Raw genomic sequence first — 21,798 nt, 5'->3', positions numbered from 1 at the left:
TGATCAAGACTGAGCAGGCAAGTAGTGGCAGCTGGACATTACATGCTTGAGTGTTTAAAAGCTGTTTTTTTTAAAAGACTTTCATATTATTATTATTAAAATACATAGTCTGTGGGACAATGTAATAAAGTGATGGCTTTTTTTTTTGCTGGCTAATCAGTCTGCACAACTTACTAAAAGACACAATATTGTCACAATGAAATTGTAATATGCTTGTAGTTACTGATAGGCACGAGCACTAAGCATGCAGGCAGTCAAAAAATGCAGTCAATGATTATAAGACTTTCTTCTCTGGTCAGTCAAAATATTGGTGACATACCCATTAGCAGAATGTGAATATTATTTAACAGAAACAAAAGTTGAACAAGCATATCTCATGCCATGAACAGTTTAATTGATGGAAAGGCATTTCATTTCGTCTACTTTGTAGAAAAATTTTATGCAAGATAGAAAAATCAAACTTGTAAAGCTCGAAATACTGAGTTTCATCTCTGTACCCCGAAATCTAGCGATCAAAAGATGGTGCAAATAATGGAGTTTGCATCGGCAGTTACTGTAAGTTTTGCTGTGAAGCTGGTACGGCAACAGGCCTAGTTGTCAGTTCAAAATAATTTTACCTTTGTCACTTCTCCAAGTTAAAAAAAAAATTGCATATATCCTTAAAGTCGTACACTTTATTTCTTGTATTTTTAGGAACCTAATGTGTAGTTCAATTTTTAATCAAAACTGCTGAACGAAAACCTGTTGTGACAAACTTTGGACAACAATGAACTGCAAAGACATAACTAATGCTACAATCAAAGGGAGTTTTGAAAGTCTGAACTCATGAAATTTTGACAGTTTGCAATGCATTTTTTATTTACCAATCTTCATATACAATCTTTGGTGCAGTGCAGACAGCAAGATGAGCTTCCATACAAATTTATAATTCTCAGCGATTTTTAGAAGCACAACTTCAGTGACATCGAAAGAAAGAGCAAGGATGCATTTAAGCATTCATCTTGTTTTCAACATGAGTAGCTACACTACCTGGGCATGCAATCAACTCTGTTTTTTTGAGATCAGCGTCCATTGTTAGTGTATGTATTTTTTTGTCAGTACAATTGTTTGTATCAAAGCACATTGAGCTTGTTGCTGGAGTGTTTTTATTATAACCTCCAGTAGATGAAACCCTCTTTCGCAACAGACATCACTTGCATTCACTAACGAAAAAGACTAGTGGTGTAACTAAATGGAATCCTCTGATTCAACTCTTGAATCATACACCAGCCGCTTCTTTGTAGGCTGGTCTCACCTCACCCACATGCATGCTTCACGTGTGACTACATACATAGCAGAAGCGTTTGAATATATATATTTTTTTTTTTACAAAAGTTTCATATTTTTATTAGACAAAATTATTTGTAAGAAATAAAAACCTCAATACAACACTTAAAAAAAAGGACACCCATTGTAGAGCACTATCATGAAATATTTTCAAGGCCACACACGCGCCACTACCACTGAATAAGAGTAAGAGTGAACGGGAAAGACAGCGGCGATTATGAGACACGAGACATGCCTGTGTGATGCCAAGCACCACCCTAGAATGGTTGAAGAAACATTAAGCCATTGGAAGTGCCATAAGTTCATTGGATATATTTTGGTTACCAAAATCTTTGCGGGCACCTGTTAAAACGTCCACTTGTAAAATCTTGTCATACATAAAATTATTAAAAACAATTCACCGAATGATTTTAAGTTGCGGCATCATTAAAAATTGTCATAGATGTAGCAGTTCCAAAAATTACCTTGAGTACACAAAATATATCCATAAAGATCATCTTACATAAAAGTTAATATAAAATTAAACAACTTGTCTTTGCTTCATTGTCAGCCATGTTACAATCTGTGACCAGAAACAGAATAAGGTCTGTGTTTCTGGAGTGTAGTATGGATGCTAAGGTCTGTGTAATTCAGGTACTGTCGTTGCCGTTGCTGCCACGAGAAGGCGTTTAGGTAGCCTTTAACCTTTCGGTGCGCGTGGCGAGTGCTATGACTGTTGTCAGCGTGTGACAGCACGGGTGTGTTGGGACATGCCGGTACTCGCAGTACCAAAATTTACCAGCATCAGTGGGAAAGTTACTGGTCGATCACAGGTCATCTGTATTCAGTCGCTCGTCGTCCCTGTCTTCAGTCGCTGTCCAGCAGCTTGGTAGCCGCCATGGCCGCGAAGCCTACCATGGTGACGAGGACCTTGAGGATCTCCAAGCACTGGCCGTGCTGCTGCTGGTGGTCGTGCGCGAACTGCTGGCCCAGGATCTCAAAGAACGTGACGTAGAGGAAGGTTCCGGTGGCCAGCGCTTGCAGGATAGATGACGTCAGCAGTTCCGCCGAAGTGTCCACCCGTGATGACGTCACTCCCATGCCGATGCCAATGCCGATGGGCGACATAAGGGCGAAGAGGAAGATGAAGAAGACAGGCCTCCGCCAGTTGCCAGGCGACGCCGTAGACAGCTCTAGCCCCAGGCAGAAGGCCACCAAGGCCTTGTGGATGCTGATGGCGCCCAGCACCTGCCACACTTGGGTGCTGCTCTCTTGCAGTCCCACGGCCAGCCCGTCAAAGATGGTGTGGAACGACAGAGCCAGCAACAACAGCAGGGCCCGCAGACCCGAGACTTGCGTGATGGCGGCCGAGTCGCAAGGCCCGGATGTGGCCACGCTGTGGTGATGGTGGTGGTGGGGGCGAGGGTGTGCGTCGGTGGTCCCGCGTTCAAGCGATGAGGTCAGACTGCGTGACTTCCGGTGGTTGGCGACGTGGGAGATGGGCAGCTGGTGGTCAGCGGACTTGCATATCTCGAGATGGTATGACGGGTCGTCCTGCTGCTGACCTTTGCTTGTCGTTTTGGAGTTCTGGTCATAAAGCAAGTGATTATGGTAGACCTCGGAGGTCGTGTCGTTTGTGTTGGTTGTCGCTCCGTAGCCCTGGTGGCGGTTTTCCGCGGTGTGAGCGTAGTGCACGGAGAAGGAGGAGGGTGGGGACTTGCGGATGGACGCCGTCTCCTGGATGTCGTGGACGTCGCTTGTGAGTCTTTGTCTGGAGAACGACATGAGCGCAAAGCCCAGCTTCTCGACGAGCGCTACGAGGAACAAGCCCACAGCCACTCCCGTCTCGTAGTAAGGGAAGTCATCGGTGACACCCACGCTCTCCAGGTAGCGCTGCATGTCCTCGCGCCCTTCCACCAGCAGGTGCAGCAGGCAGGTGCCCAGGAAGACGCCGCCTGCGAAGCAGTTGAGGAAGCTCAACGTCAGACGGCGGCAGCGAGAGCCGGTGGAGGTCAGCACACCGCGATGGTGCAGCCAGACAGGCAGAACACCCAGCACCACTGTCAACACCAGTAGCAGCACCAGCGACACCCCTTTGGCCGCGTTAAGGTCCATGGCTGGCGGACGTACAGTCTTCTTGTGGCTGTAAAAAGCAGATGTTACATCAGTAACAACAAACATTCTGTAGTCTCCGGCAAAAAAAGGCATAATTATTAAAAGTTCTCGGTAACAGATGCACTATTTGTAAAAGTTCTCGGCAACAAATGCTAACCGTCAAGTAGCATTCAATGTACACCACAAGTATGCACGTCAGGGAGCTGTCGGACACAATAACTACTGAGACAACATACTGTCACCTTTACCAATGAGTGTTTCATCATCAAAACCCTCCCCAGCCACCAGAACTAGGAACTTCATGCACCTGCCTTCAGTAAAGTCTATGGAATTTAATTCTCATCTCACTACAAAATAGTAAACACCCGACCAGCGATTAAGTCCAGAAAATGAGAAACTATCACAACTTACAAAACAGATTATGTGTGAGAATCAAAAACGGTTAAGTGGGAATAACAATGACTTAGAGATAATATGATGCAGACACAATGCTTCAACAACATCCTGATGTCAACGACGATGACTCCTATCACGTGACAAGGAGCAGCTTGTCATATTATTTTCGCAACTTCCTGGTAAAACCCTGGCGCTCACAGCTCACATCGGAGATTCTGAAATCTGTCCTTTCCAGTGGCGTAGGAAGATACTCTGTTTTGTTTCGGGTTTTGTTTGTTTGTTTGTTTGTTTGTTTGTTTGTTTTTTAATTTGAGGGGAGGATAAGCTCCCTGCTGACAGTGAACGACGCTCGCACTCTCACATCACGAAAACAAAGAGGGGCATGTGAGTACAGTCACACACACGCACACAGGTACTTACTGGGTGGTAGCATCACCTGATGCTTTCAGTGATAAATGACAAAGCAACACCTAAGAAACAAAACTCACTGAGAAATGACTCATCCGGTTATCTATCGCAATCACAAAAAATTATGTAATATTTAGAATAATGATATCAATCCCATTCAAGGTTTACAAGTCAGTATGCCGAAAACACACACACATACACACCTGCACTTTGTGATTATTGCCTTTGTTTTGTAGTGGTCAGATTCTTTTTCCTCCCTATAGATCATGGGCTGGATGTAAAAAAAGCATAACTTTTGCTTATTCTGTTACCCTCATAAATAAATATGTCATTTGTGTGTTCGTGTGCTCCTCAACCTGTTTTGTACTTCGTGAAGAATCGCATCTCAACCAATGGGCCAAAGTGGGGAGGGGGAGATATTCTTGCCCCTTCAGTCTCCTTTTTGAGGGGGCGGCTGTCTCCCTTGCCCCTTCCCCCACCCCGGTTCCTACCCCACACGCTCGCAACATTTCCCATTCGAGATTCTAGAGTCTGGCCACGAGTGCCCCTCATATGGCAGCTGAACATTTTCTGTAATAGTTTCCTCCATCACCTACCAACCAACGTGTCCCATAGATGATCCACTCAGGGCCAAGCTCCTTTATCATCTTCTCCCCAAACTTAAACGGTTCTTTATCATACCTTCCCCAAGTATAACAGTGTCATTATCAGGTGTCGTTGTAGTATGTGTTCACGACATATTGCTGGTGTTTAAAATGTGACCATAGGGTCTTTAGTGTCCGAGAATGATGTATGTGGCACACGAACCTGGAGAGAATAATGTTTATAGCATTGTCATGAACCAGTCTGGTTCAAGGCCAGAAAACAGTGTCTGACTAGTAATAGAAACATTAAAGAGGGGCAGTTGGTACCCTGAGGCGATACAGGCTGCGGGTGGACAATAGGGGGTAAAGATGTTATCTCCCTTTGTGGTAGCTGAGCCTGGGAATCGAGGCCGCTTACGAAACGGGAGCCGCAGGCATCACTTCACGGGTACGTTAATTCACGGGTGCTAATGGAAAGGCCAGTACACTCGGCCATGAGAACAGAGTTTGTTTTCTTTACCACCGGCTGGACCGGTGCCGAATAGGGAGCTAGACTTAGCGTCGCGACAGTCGGAGGGTGGTGTGGCCGACCGTGGGAAGATGAGCGGTGGATAGATGATGGGTACCCGAGTATAGCGCGAGGGGTGTAGTCCCTCTAGTCAGAGTTCGATAGCGTCAGAACTAGTTCGGTAGAATTGACAGGGGCCACGTGGCCCGGTAGTATATAAGCTAGAACCGAAGTGTAGTCGAGGCTTTTTCCCTCGTGTTCCAGCAGAGACGTAGTCTCTGAGTGATTGTCAGTCGCAGGCAGCAGGTCTGAAATAGGGAAGCCCGTTCAGTCAGAACGTATCACTACCTGCTGGCACTTGTGATCTGGTGGTGTAGAGAGGAGAGTGTGCGCTGTAACCAAGGATTAATTCTCCCAACGACAAGTGAGGGAGTTTACTGTGTCCGGCAGCAAGACGTGCGAGGCAGCGGTTGGCAGACCCGCCGCGCCACCGGTCCAGTGTGGTCATCTACAGAACAGTCTACAGTCATCTCTACTGCGAGAATCGTCGCTGCACCCATTGCCTGGAGCAACTGGTGGGACAGTGACAAGAAATAATCTACGAGACCAGGTGTATGCAGGCAGCTGCACCCGTCTTCAGGAAACAACGACTTCCAGTTCAGGAGTCAGCGCTACTACGAGTATCGTCGCTGCATCCGTTGCCTGGGGCAACCGTGGTGGGACAGTGACAAGGAATCGCCTAGAAGCCCAGGTGTACGCAGTCAGCTACACCCATCTTCAGGGAGCAACGGGCGAAGCAGTCGAGTGGGACTATCAGTACGATATTATTCCAAGACTGTGAATTGTGTGTCAGGGACGGACCGAGTGTCCGGACCTGTGTGCAGATACGTGCAGATACGTAAGATCAAACCATCTTCTAAATTCATTGTTGTTTAAGTGTCTTCATGTCAACCTAATTTGCTTTTGTTTTAATTATAATCTTTTACTTTGTACACTGTCTTGTCAGTTGAGTGTTGGCGCACGCGGGTGTGACTGCTAGTCAGGACGCGTGCGGACGTGCGTACGGGCGGGCGAGTGTGTGTGGGGGTGAAAGCCGGGTGGGGCGAGCCAGCTAAAGAGACCCCCTTTCCCCTCGGGCTAGTCAGGCCAGCCTTCTCCCAGCCTAGTTACGTCACAAATGGGGGCTCGTCCGGGATTGAATGTCCATTTTAGGTTGACCATTTTGTTTTGACATAGTGCGAGAGTGTGTTGTCTTGCGTCTTGTGTCGTGTCTCTGTTGCTGCTGTGAACACCTTAGATTCTGTGTGTATTGATGTATTTTACTATGCTACTACATGCTAGCTAACTTGTGTGAGAATCAGAATTGCTTAATTAATTGCTCATAGTGTAACTGCTGATTGGACATCGGTGAACACCGATTGGTGCATTGTAAACAGGTTGCAAGTGCCAGCAAGTAGCTAGAATAGAATAGTTGAACATAGTAGCTAGAATTAGAGCTCCTGAGGTAGTTACGATGGATAGGGAATTCTGTCTAACCGACCGAGAGAAGAGAAAGGAGTTAAAGGAAGCCGGCGGAGAGCGCGGGCTAGTAGGGGACGATTTATGGCAGTATATAGATAGAAAAATGGACGAATGGAATAGAGACAAGAAAGAGGAGGAGGATAGAATCAAACGCGAAGAGGCGCGAGAAAGAGAGTACGCGAAACGTGAGAAAGAACGCGAGAGGAGGAGAGCTGAGCGCGAGAAAGAGCTAGAAGAGCGCGAGAAAGAGCTAGTAATGCGCGAGTTTATAGAGATGTTAGAAGAAATCTGCGAAGAGAAAGGTAAAACTGAGGAAGAGTCACGACAGTTTATAGAGTACAATTTAAAGGGCTGTCGCTGGGGAACAATAGCCGAAGAGAGAGAGGAAAAGGCTAGAGTAAAGGAAGAAGATAGAGTTGTGCGCGAACGTGCGCGAGAGCGGGTCGAAAGCAAGAAGTCTGAAAAGAAGAAGAAAGAGCAAACCAAGCTCGAGAAAGAGCAAGAATTTCTGCGAGAGGTGCGCCGGTTAGGCGGGGTCAGCTTAGATGATAGCGATCCGGCCGAGGCAGGTAATTACAGGTCAGAGCGCGGGGTGGTGCCCGCTGGTAACTGTTCTAGGTGTGGGGGTGTAGGGCATGACCCGAGGTCTTGTCCCCAACAGTCCGACAGGCTGAGGAGATCTGTAGGTGTGAAGTGTTACAGCTGCGGGGTGGTAGGGCACTATTCGCGCAGTTGTCCCCGTGGTTACGAGTTGCGTGATGCTGTAACCACGAGGGGGGAGAAGCTAGCTAGTGAGGTAGATGCTAGCGATGCATACGCTAGTGACAGGAGTGCTACCGATGTACAGGTTAGCAACGTAGAGTCCGGCGATGCGGTAACCAGCGGCGCGTATACTAGTGGTAGAAAGGCTGCTGATGTTAAGGTTAACGAAGTGAATCCTAGCAGGGGAGAGGCTAGAAGAGTAGAAACTGGCGAGCAGGCCAGCGGGAAGGAGGGGGTTTTCCAAGGTGTGGAGACTACCCATGAGGGAGGAGGGTTAGGAGGGGCAGATTTTCCTAATCTCCTCGTGAGCCAAGCCGGGCACAGTCACGCTGTTAGGCAACTGCAGGTACAGGGCCAGAGTCTTTGGAGGGCGCGAGAGCTGGTTAGCGGTACTAGAGCATTGCAGGCAGCAGGAAGTGGCGTTCGCGAGAGGCGAGTGCCGGTTGGTAGTGCGGATCCGTCGCAGGCGGTTGACAACGGCCATCGTGAGATACAAGTGCCAGCTGTCGTTAGAGAACCGCTGCAGGCGGGTGACACTGGCAGTCTTGAGGAACAAGTGCCAGCTGTCGTTAGAGAACCGTTGAAGACGGGTGACACTGGCAATCTTGAGGAACAAGTGCCAGCTGTCGTTAGAGAGCCGTTACAGGCGGGTGACAGCAGCCACCGCGAGAGGCGAGCGCTGACTGTCACCAAAGAACCGCTGCATGAGAATGACACTGGTGATCTTGAGGAACAAGTGCCAGCTGTCAGAGAAGCAGCGCAGTTGCAGGTAGGAGACAGTGACAGCCCGGAGGGGCTAGTGTCAGCTGTCAGAGGAGAGCCGTTGCAGGCAAGGGACAGTGGCAGTCCGGAGGGACTAGTGCCAGCTGTCGAGAGCGTGCTGCTGCGGGCCAAAGACGACGGTGATCCTGGAGGGCAGGAGCCGACTGTCTTTGAAGCGCCGTTGCAGGCAGGGGACTCTGGCAATCTTGGTGAACAAGTGCCAGTGGTCAATGAAGGGACATTACAGCCAGGTGACAGTGGCAGTCTGGAGGGACTGGTACCAACTGTCAAGAGCGTGCTGTTGCGGGCCAAAGACGACGGTGATCCTGGAGGGCGGGAACCGACCGTCTTTGAGGTGCCGTTGCAGACAGGGGGCGCGATCAAGCACGAACAGGGAGGGCTTGCTATCCGTTGCGTCCTAGTTATCACCGTAGATGGCGAGCCGGGTCTAACTGTGAGACCGGAAGTATCGCCAGCGGGCAGGAATGGGGAGGTGGGGGCGACTGTACAGACGGTGACAGTCAAGGTGAGCTCCACACCCATTGTAGAATGTGCGGAAACCGCCAGAAGTGACCACACTGCTGAAGCAGTAGGATTGAAGAAGCATGACGAGATGCATCTGGAGGTGCAGCGGCTGGAGGAAGCCATTCGTCGCAGTAAGGCAGCCTATGAAGAGGCGAGTCGACTAGAGCAAGCAAAGCAGAGAGAGTTGCAGGACTTGCTTCGAGCGATTGCAGACAGAGAGCGGGAACGTGAAGACACCCGAAAGGCTCTGAATCGCTTGCGGAAGAAAATTAGGAAGGAGAGGAACAAACTCAACAAGGTAGTGTCTACTGCCACTCTGGGTCGGATCCGGTCAGATCTGGTCAGTAAGCAAGAGCTGGACAGAACAAGTCAGTCACGTCTACAGCACCAGGAGGCCAGGAATATGTATGCAAACGAGAAGTTTAGTGAGGTGCAGAACCCTATTCGAAGACTAGAGAAGAAGATGGGGGAACGCAACAAGAAGAACGAAATGGCCAAGGCTGTGTCAGCGTTATTAGAGGGAGTGCAGAGGCTCCACAAGGACTCAGCAGAGGTGCAGGCTCTCTTAAGGGAAGAGCAAGCCTGGGATGAAAACGCACTGACTGACATCCAGCAACAGTGGGAGCCGAGAAAGCAGCTGCCACGTGAGAATCAAGAGAGGCGGCAAGCAGAGGTGGAAGTGGCAGCCAAGCCGCGTGTGGTGCAACAGGTTACCAGCTCCGTCAACGAGAGCAGTTCTCAGTTGAAGCCCACCTGTGCGATGCAGAAGCTGGAGCAGAATGAGCTGGAGAACTTACAGACACAACTTGCAGAGGAAATGGGTGACTCAGAGAGAGTCCGAGTAGGCGTGAAAATGCACGATCGGTTGCAGGCGAGGGTAGAATCGCAAACGTGTGCATCAGACGGGGGGCTTGCACAGAGACCTACCGCCAGGTCGACAAGCCAACGAACCCAGCGCAGTAAGAGGTCAAGAAGGCGTGGCCGGCGAAGGCACGCGTCCACAAGGCTGGGAGTGGACAGGACATCACGTGATGTCAACAAGGTAGGCGGGGCCGCATCGGTAGAGATAGGTGAAGCGCTTTTCGCCTCAGGCGGCCAGCGCGAAAGGGTGCAACGTGACCAGAAGCGGGTAGGCGGTACCCTGATGAGGACACCGCGACTAGGCCCGGTGTGGGAACGTCAACACGTTGCCTATAGTAACGAACAGGTAGTAAGTAGCCTGCGTTATCAGAAGTCGTTGCACAGGAACGTAAATGGGCTAGGTATGGATATAGCTGCAGAAGTCGGTAGGTCTGAAACAACCTGGAGGTCGACGAAAGCAGAACTATGTACGAAAAACCAACCGGTGAGGGGGTCGCCGTTCGTCCAGCAGCACCACGCCCACTTCAGACACAGTTCGGGCAAACGTCGAGGTGTAGGAAAGAGAATATTTCGTGAGCAGGATGACGTAACCCTTGCTTTACAGGGTAGGGTCCAATTTAGTGATGTGAGGTCAAGCATGGTGCCAAACATACACGGGCCGAAGGACGGCGTTAGTCGCACCGCATGTGCGGAGTTAGTGTATGGCTTGACCGCATGGGATGGTGCGCAAGGATTCATTCCGTACTGGACTGAATGGAATCTTTGGAAGGGGAATGACCTCAAGATAGAACTAGCTGAGTCACGTGTGCGCGAGTACGCACGCTTCTAGTTTCTGTAACAAGTGTAAATATTCATTCGTGTATGATTTTGAAAGTGTGTTGTAGTATCTTTGCAGTAAGCATAGTACACCCAGTAGAGGGTTATTTCAGGAAAACTGAGAGAATGTGTGGCAATCGTAAGTGTAGCCGTCATATGGAATGACAGGTAATTACGGGTTTTATTACTTCACTGTTGTTCTGGCCTGATTTTAAGCAAAACCCCAGGTTTTACTCTTGAGTAGGGGGGGTGTCATGAACCAGTCTGGTTCAAGGCCAGAAAACAGTGTCTGACTAGTAATAGAAACATTAAAGAGGGGCAGTTGGTACCCTGAGGCGATACAGGCTGCGGGTGGACAATAGGGGGTAAAGATGTTATCTCCCTTTGTGGTAGCTGAGCCTGGGAATCGAGGCCGCTTACGAAACGGGAGCCGCAGGCATCACTTCACGGGTACGTTAATTCACGGGTGCTAATGGAAAGGCCAGTACACTCGGCCATGAGAACAGAGTTTGTTTTCTTTACCACCGGCTGGACACCGGTGCCGAATAGGGGAGCTAGACTTAGCGTCGCGACAGTCGGAGGGTGGTGTGGCCGACCGTGGGAAGATGAGCGGTGGATAGATGATGGGTACCCCGAGTATAGCGCGAGGGGGTGTAGTCCCTCTAGTCAGAGTTCGATAGCGTCAGAACTAGTTCGGTAGAATTGACAGGGGCCACGTGGCCCGGTAGTATATAAGCTAGAACCGAAGTGTAGTCGAGGCTTTTTCCCCTCGTGTTCCAGCAGAGACGTAGTCTCTGAGTGATTGTCAGTCGCAGGCAGCAGGTCTGAAATAGGGAAGCCCGTTCAGTCAGAACGTATCACTACTTGCTGGCACTTGTGATCTGGTGGTGTAGAGAGGAGAGTGTGCGCTGTAACCAAGGATTAATTCTCTCAACGACAAGTGAGGGAGTTTACTGTGTCCGGCAGCAAGACGTGCGAGGCAGCGGTTGGCAGACCCCGCCGCGCCACCGGTCCAGTGTGGTCATCTACAGAACAGTCTACAGTCATCTCTACTGCGAGAATCGTCGCTGCACCCATTGCCTGGAGCAACTGGGTGGGACAGTGACAAGAAATAATCTACGAGACCAGGTGTATGCAGGCAGCTGCACCCGTCTTCAGGAAACAACGACTTCCAGTTCAGGAGTCAGCGCTACTACGAGTATCGTCGCTGCATCCGTTGCCTGGGGCAACCGTGGTGGGACAGTGACAAGGAATCGCCTAGAAGCCCAGGTGTACGCAGTCAGCTACACCCATCTTCAGGGAGCAACGGGCGAAGCAGTCGAGTGGGACTATCAGTACGATATTATTCCAAGACTGTGAATTGTGTGTCAGGGACGGACCGAGTGTCCGGACCTGTGTGCAGATACGTGCAGATACGTAAGATCAAACCATCTTCTAAATTCATTGTTGTTTAAGTGTCTTCATGTCAACCTAATTTGCTTTTGTTTTAATTATAATCTTTTACTTTGTACACTGTCTTGTCAGTTGAGTGTTGGCGCACGCGGGTGTGACTGCTAGTCAGGACGCGTGCGGACGTGCGTACGGGCGGGCGAGTGTGTGTGGGGGTGAAAGCCGGGTGGGGCGAGCCAGCTAAAGAGACCCCCTTTCCCCTCGGGCTAGTCAGGCCAGCCTTCTCCCAGCCTAGTTACGTCACAAGCATGTGAGCCTAAAGATGATTGTGGCATATGATGATGGAGAGGATGCACGACACTATAGGTTTTCAATATTTCTCCAGAAAGAGAGTTCTCAGTCTGTCCTCCTGTCTGTCTTATGCACACACGTATAAAATCATGAACATGAAAATCAAAGAGGAGGAAGATATGGAGGGATTATTAAATCAGTAGGTCTGCCATCATAAAGCTGCTGACTGCTGAAAATGACATTCACATTGCACTCTACCGACAAAAACCGCACAGACTACGTGACCTCAACGTGACAGCTATACAGTCCGTTACAACTCTATAGCCTATCGACGAGGGGAAAAAACAATAAAGTATGTTGACGTTTAACTGTGTAGTCTATTGATGTGAAAGCTACAGTTTGTTGACAAAAAAAGTTGTACAATCCATTGATATGAAAAAGTATTCAGTCGAAAACTATATCGCCTGTTGGCGAGAAAATATTATTAGTGTCTATTGACGTGAAAACATTATTAGTGTCTATTGACGTGAAAACATTATTAGTGTCTATTGACGTGAAAACATTATTAGTGTCTATTGACGTGAAAACATTATTAGTGTCTATTGACGTGAAAACATTATTAGTGTCTATTGACGTGAAAACATTATTAGTGTCTATTGACGTGAAAACATTATTAGTGTCTATTGACGTGAAAACATTATTAGTGTCTATTGACGTGAAAACATTATTAGTGTCTATTGACGTGAAAACATTATTAGTGTCTATTGACGTGAAAACCATTGTTTACGTTGTCCTCCAATGTTTACAACTTTACGTGGTTGTAGAGGTGCCAAAATAGCAAGCAGCATCCCTATCCTAGCCCCCCTCTTGCACCCCGGGTGACAAGGATGTAGGAAAACCTCTCCTCAGGCCAGTGACTAATAGTGAGTCAGTAGAGTGATGAGAGAACAGGCTGTCGTGTTGAAAACGAGACAACAGAGTGAAGGGAGAAGTTAGAACAAGCTGTCGAGTGGGAAACAAACAAGCGCTGTTTGTTGGTGTGTCCTGCACTAGGAACACAAAACGTGATAACAGTGTTGATATGGTCGTATCGCGAAGAAGGCCATGTTTACTCTTCTCTTTGGTCCCAACCATACGTGACCAGTTCTTGAAAACAAGCGGAGAAAACAACGAGATGTCAGCATGTTTTGGAATTTGAACTAACCTCGTCACGAGTCGGAGTTCTGGCTTCACGTGTTATCGCCGTGTAGGCTGTCGTACGACTTTCTTATCACCACGAGTCTAACTGCTTATCTTAGGGAAAAATCCACATTGCCTCAGACACCAAACAATTCTGACACTGAACCTAAATTTGTACAGCGTGGGTCGCGTCACGAGACTGAAAGTCCCTCCCCACCCGTCGAGCAGCGGGGCACTGATCAAGGGAGTAACAAAGCTGCCGAAGAAGAGGATAACATTTAGCCTCATGTTTTAGCAGGTAAACCACTTCAAGCTCGCTGCCCTTGTGACCTTTACCTTTCATTTTTAACGATATATCGATAAAGCAGGGTGTAGTCATTGCCTCCCACCCACTACCGATGGGACCTGCAGAGAATCGTTGGCCATCTCTCCTTATGAGCACCAATATGTGTGTGTGTGTGCTCTCTACTTTCTGACAGTTTTCCTGGGTTTGTCGGTGTTCGAGGAAGCCAAGGCCACACCACAAGGAAGTGCAAAAATAATAATAATAATTAAAAAAAAATTCGGAAGAATATTAGATTAGAACAATCCATTTTGAATCAAGCAAAATGCTATGCCCACTGGAAACCCTGTAGGGCAGCATGTATTATTTATTAAACAAGAACCTTCATAGATAAAGGTCATTTCCTGACACGTCTGCCGAAAATGACAAACCCTGATGAATCCTGATGAACACGGATCATGGAGGCTGGCTTGCTCACAGGTTCCGGTTTCAGGCGCGTGTCCTGGCGTTGGAGGGGGATTGGGGTGACTAATTTCATCTGCCTTCTCTCATTTGGTAACCCGTCACTCGGCTTCTTAGAAATTACAAGCAATTGCCTACTTTATCCTGTTGTTTTAAAGCCAAAAACTGGACTGGTGGTATATTTTATTGTTTCACAGCGTATACTCGTGTTATAATATAACATATTATGTAATTGTTTCACAGCTAGAAACGTGGACTGGTTCTCTCACAGCCAGCAGCAAGAGTAATTCTACATATAATAAACACATAAAGGGTTCTACTTTGCTAAGAAAGGTACACAAGACATGTAGTTCCCTGGTTCTAAATACAGTACGCAAACTCCTTTACCAGATATAGTTATTTGTACAGTCCACAAAAGAACTGCCATTGGATATACTTCTTTCTACGAGTCAAAAAAACGCAACGTTTCATTATGGCTGCACATTGCTAAATATTTTCCCAAATTCTAAATATTTTGTAATGTAATAATTTCTAAATTTATAATGTATGTGTATGTTATTGCTAGTACGAGCACTATCTTGAATTGACCCTGGGGATAAATAAAGTTGTATTGTATTACCATATTTGCCTACTGCTGAATCCGCGAGACCACCATAACTGCTTGTGGAGCAGAATAGTTTGGAAGGAGCTATAACAAAATTAAAAGTTTAACAAAAGAACTCATTGTGTGAAAATGTTGAATTGTCAAGAAGTATTGCGTTTTATCTGATGTTAGAATAGGAATATTCTGCATATAAACTATTAAACGGTGCGTGCAGGAAAGGCGGCGAAGATACGTGTAGTTCATGGCTGACCGAAATATGTGAGACCAGAGTTTACATCCACATCAGATGGTCGCTTGCAAAAACACGACCTACACTGCCCGGCCAGCATTCAGCGGCGATAAGACCAGACCTCGAGTAAGTCGCAGGGCCTACAGAAAAGTCAACATCGAGAATTGAACTAGTTGAAGTGACAGAGTTGATAGGTTGTCAAGTACGTAGTTCTTACCTCGCAAGGGACTAAGGTAGGGAGTTCACTGGCCTCGGACAGTCTACCTCTTCGTAGTGTGTCTTGCCACGGGACCTCGGTTATATACGTGACGCGCGCTCAGCACGGGAAGCAGCTTGGCGTCTCGTGAAGCTGGCGTTACGGGAATCCCAGGTCACGTGGTATGGCTATCTTTAACTGATAGTCTCCCATCACCATCCACCTTCACCTACCTTCACTCCATCGCTGTAGAGTTCGGCGGGTGGACAGGTGTGGTGCCAGGACTACAGACCACCCAGTCATCGTGAGCAGCTGATGGCACGATCTCAGCCAAGATAATCATTCTAAATCTAGGACAAGCTTCGCGCTTCGCCAACAGATCAAATCGCGGGCGTCATATGTGTTACTAATAATAGATTTAGCAACTTCCGGTTCAGCCATACGACTGCTGTCGTCTGCTGTCTCACTCACATTTTCAACAGTTACAATTTGTCTTGAAGTACGTGAACACAAAGGTGCAGACGTGGTGCTGGAGCACTTAGTAAAGGTATTTGCTCGCATTTACCCTGGAAAGATCCATCGAAACAGACGAATCGAATGGTTCACAGATGTTTCTCAATGGCCGCCTCATTTACAGCAAAGATACACAAAATCTTCAGTTATATGGAGCACAAAATTATCATACCATGACAGCTATTATAACTAGAGTATAACTAGCTTCTCATGTGGTAAAAATATGTGGATGTGCCTACTGATTTTTGTAAAATAAATTTTTGTGTACAAAGAATTACAGCAAAATTTTCAGATTGCCTGTGTTCACACACCCTCTTCCACATTAATAAATATTCAAGATAAAATAGAATACAATCATCTTCACAAACAAACTTTCGCCCCATGCTAAAAAATGTAGGAGCAATTGTATTCAATGGTGTATTGGGTATTCTACAATAGTCTAAATTATTCTTAATTACTTAAATTGTACAGACAAATCTAGGTGCATAACTCTTAGCATGCACTTCAATCTGTACCTCAGGTTTATCCTTGCATTACACAGAGAGGACAGTAACAGTACAAACAAGTGAAAAAGTAAAATACAAATGCAATCATGGAAACACATTTTTTCACAATGCCAAGGTACCACACACCTCAAAACAAGTGTGTAGAAATGCACTGGCTATGATGGAAGGGTCTGTGGCTTTTTATTATACCCAAAACCTCATAAATGAAGCAATGAATATTGACTGCATTTATAGTGTTTGATGGTATTAATGCAAAGCAAAAAAGGAGGAGCTTACTAAGTTCTAGGTAAAGTGTTTGCAAAACAATACATCAGTGGAAACAGCAGTAACTAATTAAAAAGAACAAGAATATAAATGAACAATTAACACAAATTCACTAAACATTGCTGTGATTGCAATTGCTCTAGTAATCATCACTTAAAGTGAGCCTCCTTTCATAGAACTCATTAACTATCCTGGTAAGATCGATATATCTGAAAGCAAACTTTCTCAGATAAGAAACCTCTGCTTGTAGATATATTTCAAGAATCTTATGCTATATCACAATAGTTGTTTAGGTGTTCACACAAAGCTTTGCCTTTGAAAATATGTTGACTTAAGTGATGCACTATCCAACCTTGATACAAAGCAGGTACAAGTGGGACCCAATCTCTTTAGTCTTGTCGAGCTCCATTTTTCATGAGCAATTTCAAACTCACTAGATGTCTGGCTGGAGAATTCATGGAGGAATTTCCATGTATTATTCAAATGGAAGAGATTAATCTTAACAATTTTGCATTCCCTCAAAGTATCATCAGGGCTGGCAGACAGCAAAGAACACACATGTTATGATAATCCCTTCTTTTCTTTTTTGTAATCCTATATCAACTAGGCATTGAAGTTTCACATTAGCTGTTACTTATATATTTACTCGAGTCAGAGAATTATTTTTGGTATGAACCTTTTTGACAGTACTATCAGAATAATCTTTCATACATGGTGTGAGATTTTGTGTCTTGGCAAAGATTAAAGTTATATCCCTGAAAATCATGTGATTGGTTGATTGGTGGGAGTGGTTCCACGAAGAGATGATTTCGCACTGTGAGGGGAGAGGGAGGGAAAGAAAACCTCCACTGGCCGGCTGGCCCTGCGAATAGGTATCCCGAAACGAGATATGAACCCAAAACCCAAAACCTCTTACTGCAGTGGTGACAAGCAAGTGCTTTAACCACTACACTACCGGGCTCCTGTCACGTGACTTCAGCCTCTAGAACATCTGTTGCTGTTGTATCAAGCACGTATAATGCGTCCGACCAGAGATACTATAATCTTTAGTGTCTCTTGTCAGACATGGTCCTATCGTGATGACGAGGACCTGAGCTGAGAGGGTTAGCCTTATGTCCTCCACATAGACCTCGATTGGTAGCTAGCTGTTACTTGAAGGGTGGGCAAGGTTTTCTTTTTGTGGGCTGCCCTCAAAATGCTAAGGGAATCGAATCTATGCGGCGGTAAAATATCAAAACCCCAGGCCAGGTGACTACACAACAAATCTAGTGATAATGAAATGATTACAAATGAGTACATAATGACCTTCGCTTACCGAATTTATTGTGTAAAGTGAAGCTGTTTAAATTCGTTCCCCCAAAAAAACTTTTTCTCTGTCATGCTCATTATAACAACTCCATAAAACATGTCAACCATGCTATTTGTTGTCTTTGTACCTTATCAGTGTTAGAATGTTACGGACTGCCGATGTCTAACGTTGTTGTACTTGACAAATTATATTTCAATCAGATTAATGTAGGCTAAAAGTGAAAATAAGTGCACTTCACATTTTGGCAGACGATCCGTACTTTTGCTCTCCCCTGTGTTACGTGAAACAAATGTTGATGCACGGAGACAGAGAATATAGTACTTGATTGGTGGACACTTTATTATGTTAGACACTTTATCTATCGCCCCTGTCATGTGAAGCAAGCAGGGGGTCCGCCTAGGCGGGTCAAAGGTTGATGGAACAGGATCAAGTTGCTCGTGTCATTGTCAAGTATAGTGGTACCTCTTACCAGGGACCGTATGTCTGTACATAAAAGATATCCTTGATGTTATGGGTCAGCTGGGAACAAAGACAGGTCGGCATATCTGTCCGTTACATCACGTTCCGCAGTAAACGTTGGTGTTCGGATCACGCACGCACGCACCCATACACGTGTGTGTTTTTGAGGTCCGATGTGGCTCCAGACAGCCGAGTAGGAGGTGTTTGTCCTTTCGCCATGCAGAATGAGATACCCAGTCATGCTAACACACCTTATTTGGGTGTAGGATTGGTGCCAAACAAATAACACGTGAAACTCGTCACGTGAAGCTCACGGTGTCGCCACGTGAAGCTCACGGTGTCGCCACGTGAAGGACGCAGCTCCAGACGTGAGACGTGAAGCATGTGACACGCTGAAAGTAGGGGCAGGCGTCCTAAGTGTGCTGTGTTGCACGAGGGGACTAAAGATGCTATTTATTCAGCCCTTGACCTGTTCCACCTGACGACTAGCTGTAGGTGTTGGTCCGCTCATACCGGAGTTCCGGGACAGTGTCCGGATAGCTGCACTGTTTTCACTGTTCTGTAGCCCTGATAGAAAAGTCTCGCAAAGTGTAGAATGATCAAGTCATTTGATACTTTCCACCCAGTTCGTCCTCCGTCCCCCAATGGGTCGACCACCCTTTGAGGTTGTTGTTGAGCTTGAAAGGGAAAAAAACTTTTTTTTCCCCTAAAAGCGATTTCACGGGTTGGGGTGGGGGTATCATAGTACATGTATATATGTTCTTCGCTTCTCATTTCGATTGTCACATTGCTTGCTCATCGCACTGTGTGCCTGTCATATTATTTGTCAATACATTTGCCAGTACACTGGCATTTTGGAGCAGTTGGTTTTGACATTTTGCCCGATTAATAGGGGTTTGTGGCGAATGACATGAACTTAAAAATAATTTTAAAAACTAATTCGAGTGCTTAGAGAGAATTGCTGGAAATAGAGCAAAAAGTATCACAAAAACATATTCTGGTGGTATTTTATGACGAAGATAGACAAGAAATATTAATGTTTTCCTTTTCATCACACCTGATTTGTCGAGAAAAGAGGAATTGACAAAAGGGTAGTATTTCAAAAAATAGCGTGTCGTCTGCATGCGCTGATTTCGAAGAGGAAAGATGCATTCCAGGTAAAAGAAAAAAACACGATGTGCTGTTGCTGAATGTCCTCTTCGACATTCAGATGGAGTTTGTACTCGTTGTCAGTTGGTAAAGATAATGGTTACAAACGCCAGTGGATTGACTTTGTTTAGACATCTGTATCTACAGATCACGTCTCGGCTTTGTTCCAACGTTCCGTGTGAACTTCGCCCCACACAGTACTCAAGAATTTGCTCAGAACTGTTCAAAACTGATTGTCATCCAGTCACACCTGTACAAGGAGATCTTGAACTTTGAGTAAAACGAAGAGATCTTCCTACATCAGCGCCAACTATACACCAGCACGAATCTTTAAAACCAACGACGACTGTTTGTAAACAGCTTAAAGTAAACAGCAAATTCTACATGCAGCTGTGAGGAAGAAATTTATGTCCATAAATATGTATCAAATTTTTATGTTATATTTTTCATGGTAAAAATGTCATCAGAAGTCGCATGGAAACAACTCAAATGCCGTCAACTTAGTAACACAATCAATAATAATAATACTACAATGCAGATTGCAATGTCAAATTTAAAAATTGTTACACTCGGGTTAGACTTAAGCTATTTAAAGTTATGACTTTTCAACTTATTCTCTTCTTCATTCGAATAAGAGTTTTGTGGTCTTACACTACTCAAATTTGAATGTACCGTCGTTTTAAAATTGTTACTAGAAATGGAGGATTTCTTTAATATTGCTGTTTCCTTTCATGAGACCGATCCCCTCGGTTTAGCCCAGAGGTCTCAAACTCATATTAGCATGTGGGCCGCAGTGGAAAGTAACAGCCAGTCAGCGGGCCGCACCACGAAAAGAAAATGTTTTTTCATTAAATTTTACGAACACTACTGTCACTGCAGTTAAATGCTAAAATAAGGTTTTTATAATTATTAATTACATTTAGTGTAGTTTATTACATGCACAGGCAGTTTAGTTTATTAAAATAACTTGACGTTGTCTCTGTCACTAATAAAAAAGCAGAAACTGTAGTTCCCATAAAAAACACCAACACAACATACATATACACCGCGGACGTGACCGCGGGCCGCACAAAAATGTTTCACGGGCCGCATACGGCCCGCGGGCCGCGTGTTTGAGACCCCTGGTTTAGCCCATCAGCTGGAAGATGTTCATACCAAATCTCAGATTCAGCAAGTCATGTGATCCAAGAACTTGAACCCTTTTGTCATGTTTATGAGCTAGGGATGCTATCTCAAGGTTCACTCAGTCAGGCATACGAAGACTGCGGACTGAGGCACAGGAAAACTATCCAGCAAGACAAGCAAGGGGCAGGACTCCCATCATGGCTGGCAGTGTCCATGTCTCCTCAAGTGTTCTGTCCCACCGTCGACGCCAACCCATAGGTTGACTGTCATTGGGAGATAGCGTGTCCTACGGGTAGCGACCTCTTGTTTTACAGATGGCTACCTCTGGTTTTATGGGTAGTGACTTTGTTTTGTTAGGGGAAACAGAGGTCGCACAGTTACCTTTTCCGGTGTAAGACTGAAGTGCATATCAAGGCCACATAAACAAGATTTCTACTGACAGGTCCCACAAACATGTTGATGTCCTTGTTTACAAGGAAGAAGAGAAGGAACGCAAGCTCTGACTATAGTGTATAAGCACTAACTGGGGGAGAAGATAGCCAGGGTATAGTATATCAGCACTAACGGGGAGAAGAAGATAGCCAGGGTATAGTATATCAGCACTAACGAGGGTCGCAGACAGTCTTAAGGTTAATGTAACGGTGTAAGAGCAAGAAGGCGCACCAACCTGTACTTAATGAATCAGTTGTATGGTACACTCAGGGGACCAGACGGTTCGCAGCTGGCTCAGGGAGAGCTGTCCGCCCTGTCTGGACACCTGCACACCGCGCATGGGCAGGATGCTATCTGGCAAGGACAGGGCAACAGTGGACCACAGCCCTCTTCACTGATGAATTTTGCTTTGCCAGGTCTTTCCACGATGTGGAATCCGCGTTTGGAGGCAAAACGTTACTACGATCCCACTGTGGTTGGGTGTGATGGCTGTGGTGGTGGATCCATCATGGTGTGTGGTGGGTATGGGACGGCCTACAGAACTCCCCTCTACCTGGACACACTGACAGGCGTGTGGCCTACAGAGATAACATTTTACAACCTCTGGTACTGCCAATACTGCAGGTCATTGGACCAGGCGCCATTCTTCAGGAAGACAACGTGAGTCCTCGCTGGGACAGGGTCGGCAATGACTTCCTGCAGTAGCACCAACTCAGCCTCACAGACTGGCCGGATCTGAATCCCGCTGAACATCTGGGGGATGTCCTGGGCCAGCGACATAGAGCCAAACAGTCCCCTAGCAGTTAAGCTCAATCAGCTGTACCAGTTTCTTCAGCAAGATTGGC

The 21,798-nt window shown here is 46.4% G+C and overlaps 1 protein-coding gene across 9 annotated transcripts; it reads right to left on the bottom strand.

Moving 5' to 3' along the window:
* Nucleotides 1-372: 372 nt before the first annotated feature.
* LOC112561857 (zinc transporter ZIP1-like) lies at nucleotides 373-15,601 on the bottom strand. Of its 9 annotated transcripts, none has more exons than XM_025234665.1 (2): nucleotides 15,430-15,601; nucleotides 373-3,448 (listed from the first exon to the last, which is right to left on the bottom strand). In XM_025234665.1, exon 2 carries the CDS (start codon nucleotides 3,418-3,420, stop codon nucleotides 2,173-2,175), a length of 1,248 nt encoding a protein of 415 aa, XP_025090450.1. In that variant the 5' UTR covers nucleotides 3,421-3,448; nucleotides 15,430-15,601; the 3' UTR covers nucleotides 373-2,172. The 9 variants fall into 9 exon arrangements, with proteins under 9 accessions (XP_025090450.1, XP_025090446.1, XP_025090452.1 ...); XM_025234661.1 differs by lacking the exon at nucleotides 15,430-15,601 and adding an exon at nucleotides 3,832-3,951; XM_025234667.1 differs by lacking the exon at nucleotides 15,430-15,601 and adding an exon at nucleotides 3,791-3,808.
* Nucleotides 15,602-21,798: the final 6,197 nt, after the last annotated feature.

Source organism: Pomacea canaliculata, linkage group LG4 (assembly GCF_003073045.1).
Source record: "Pomacea canaliculata isolate SZHN2017 linkage group LG4, ASM307304v1, whole genome shotgun sequence".
Taxonomy (NCBI): Eukaryota; Metazoa; Mollusca; class Gastropoda; order Architaenioglossa; family Ampullariidae; genus Pomacea; species Pomacea canaliculata.
Note: the sequence above shows the minus strand (reverse complement) of the source record. Positions and strands in the feature narration are given on the sequence as shown.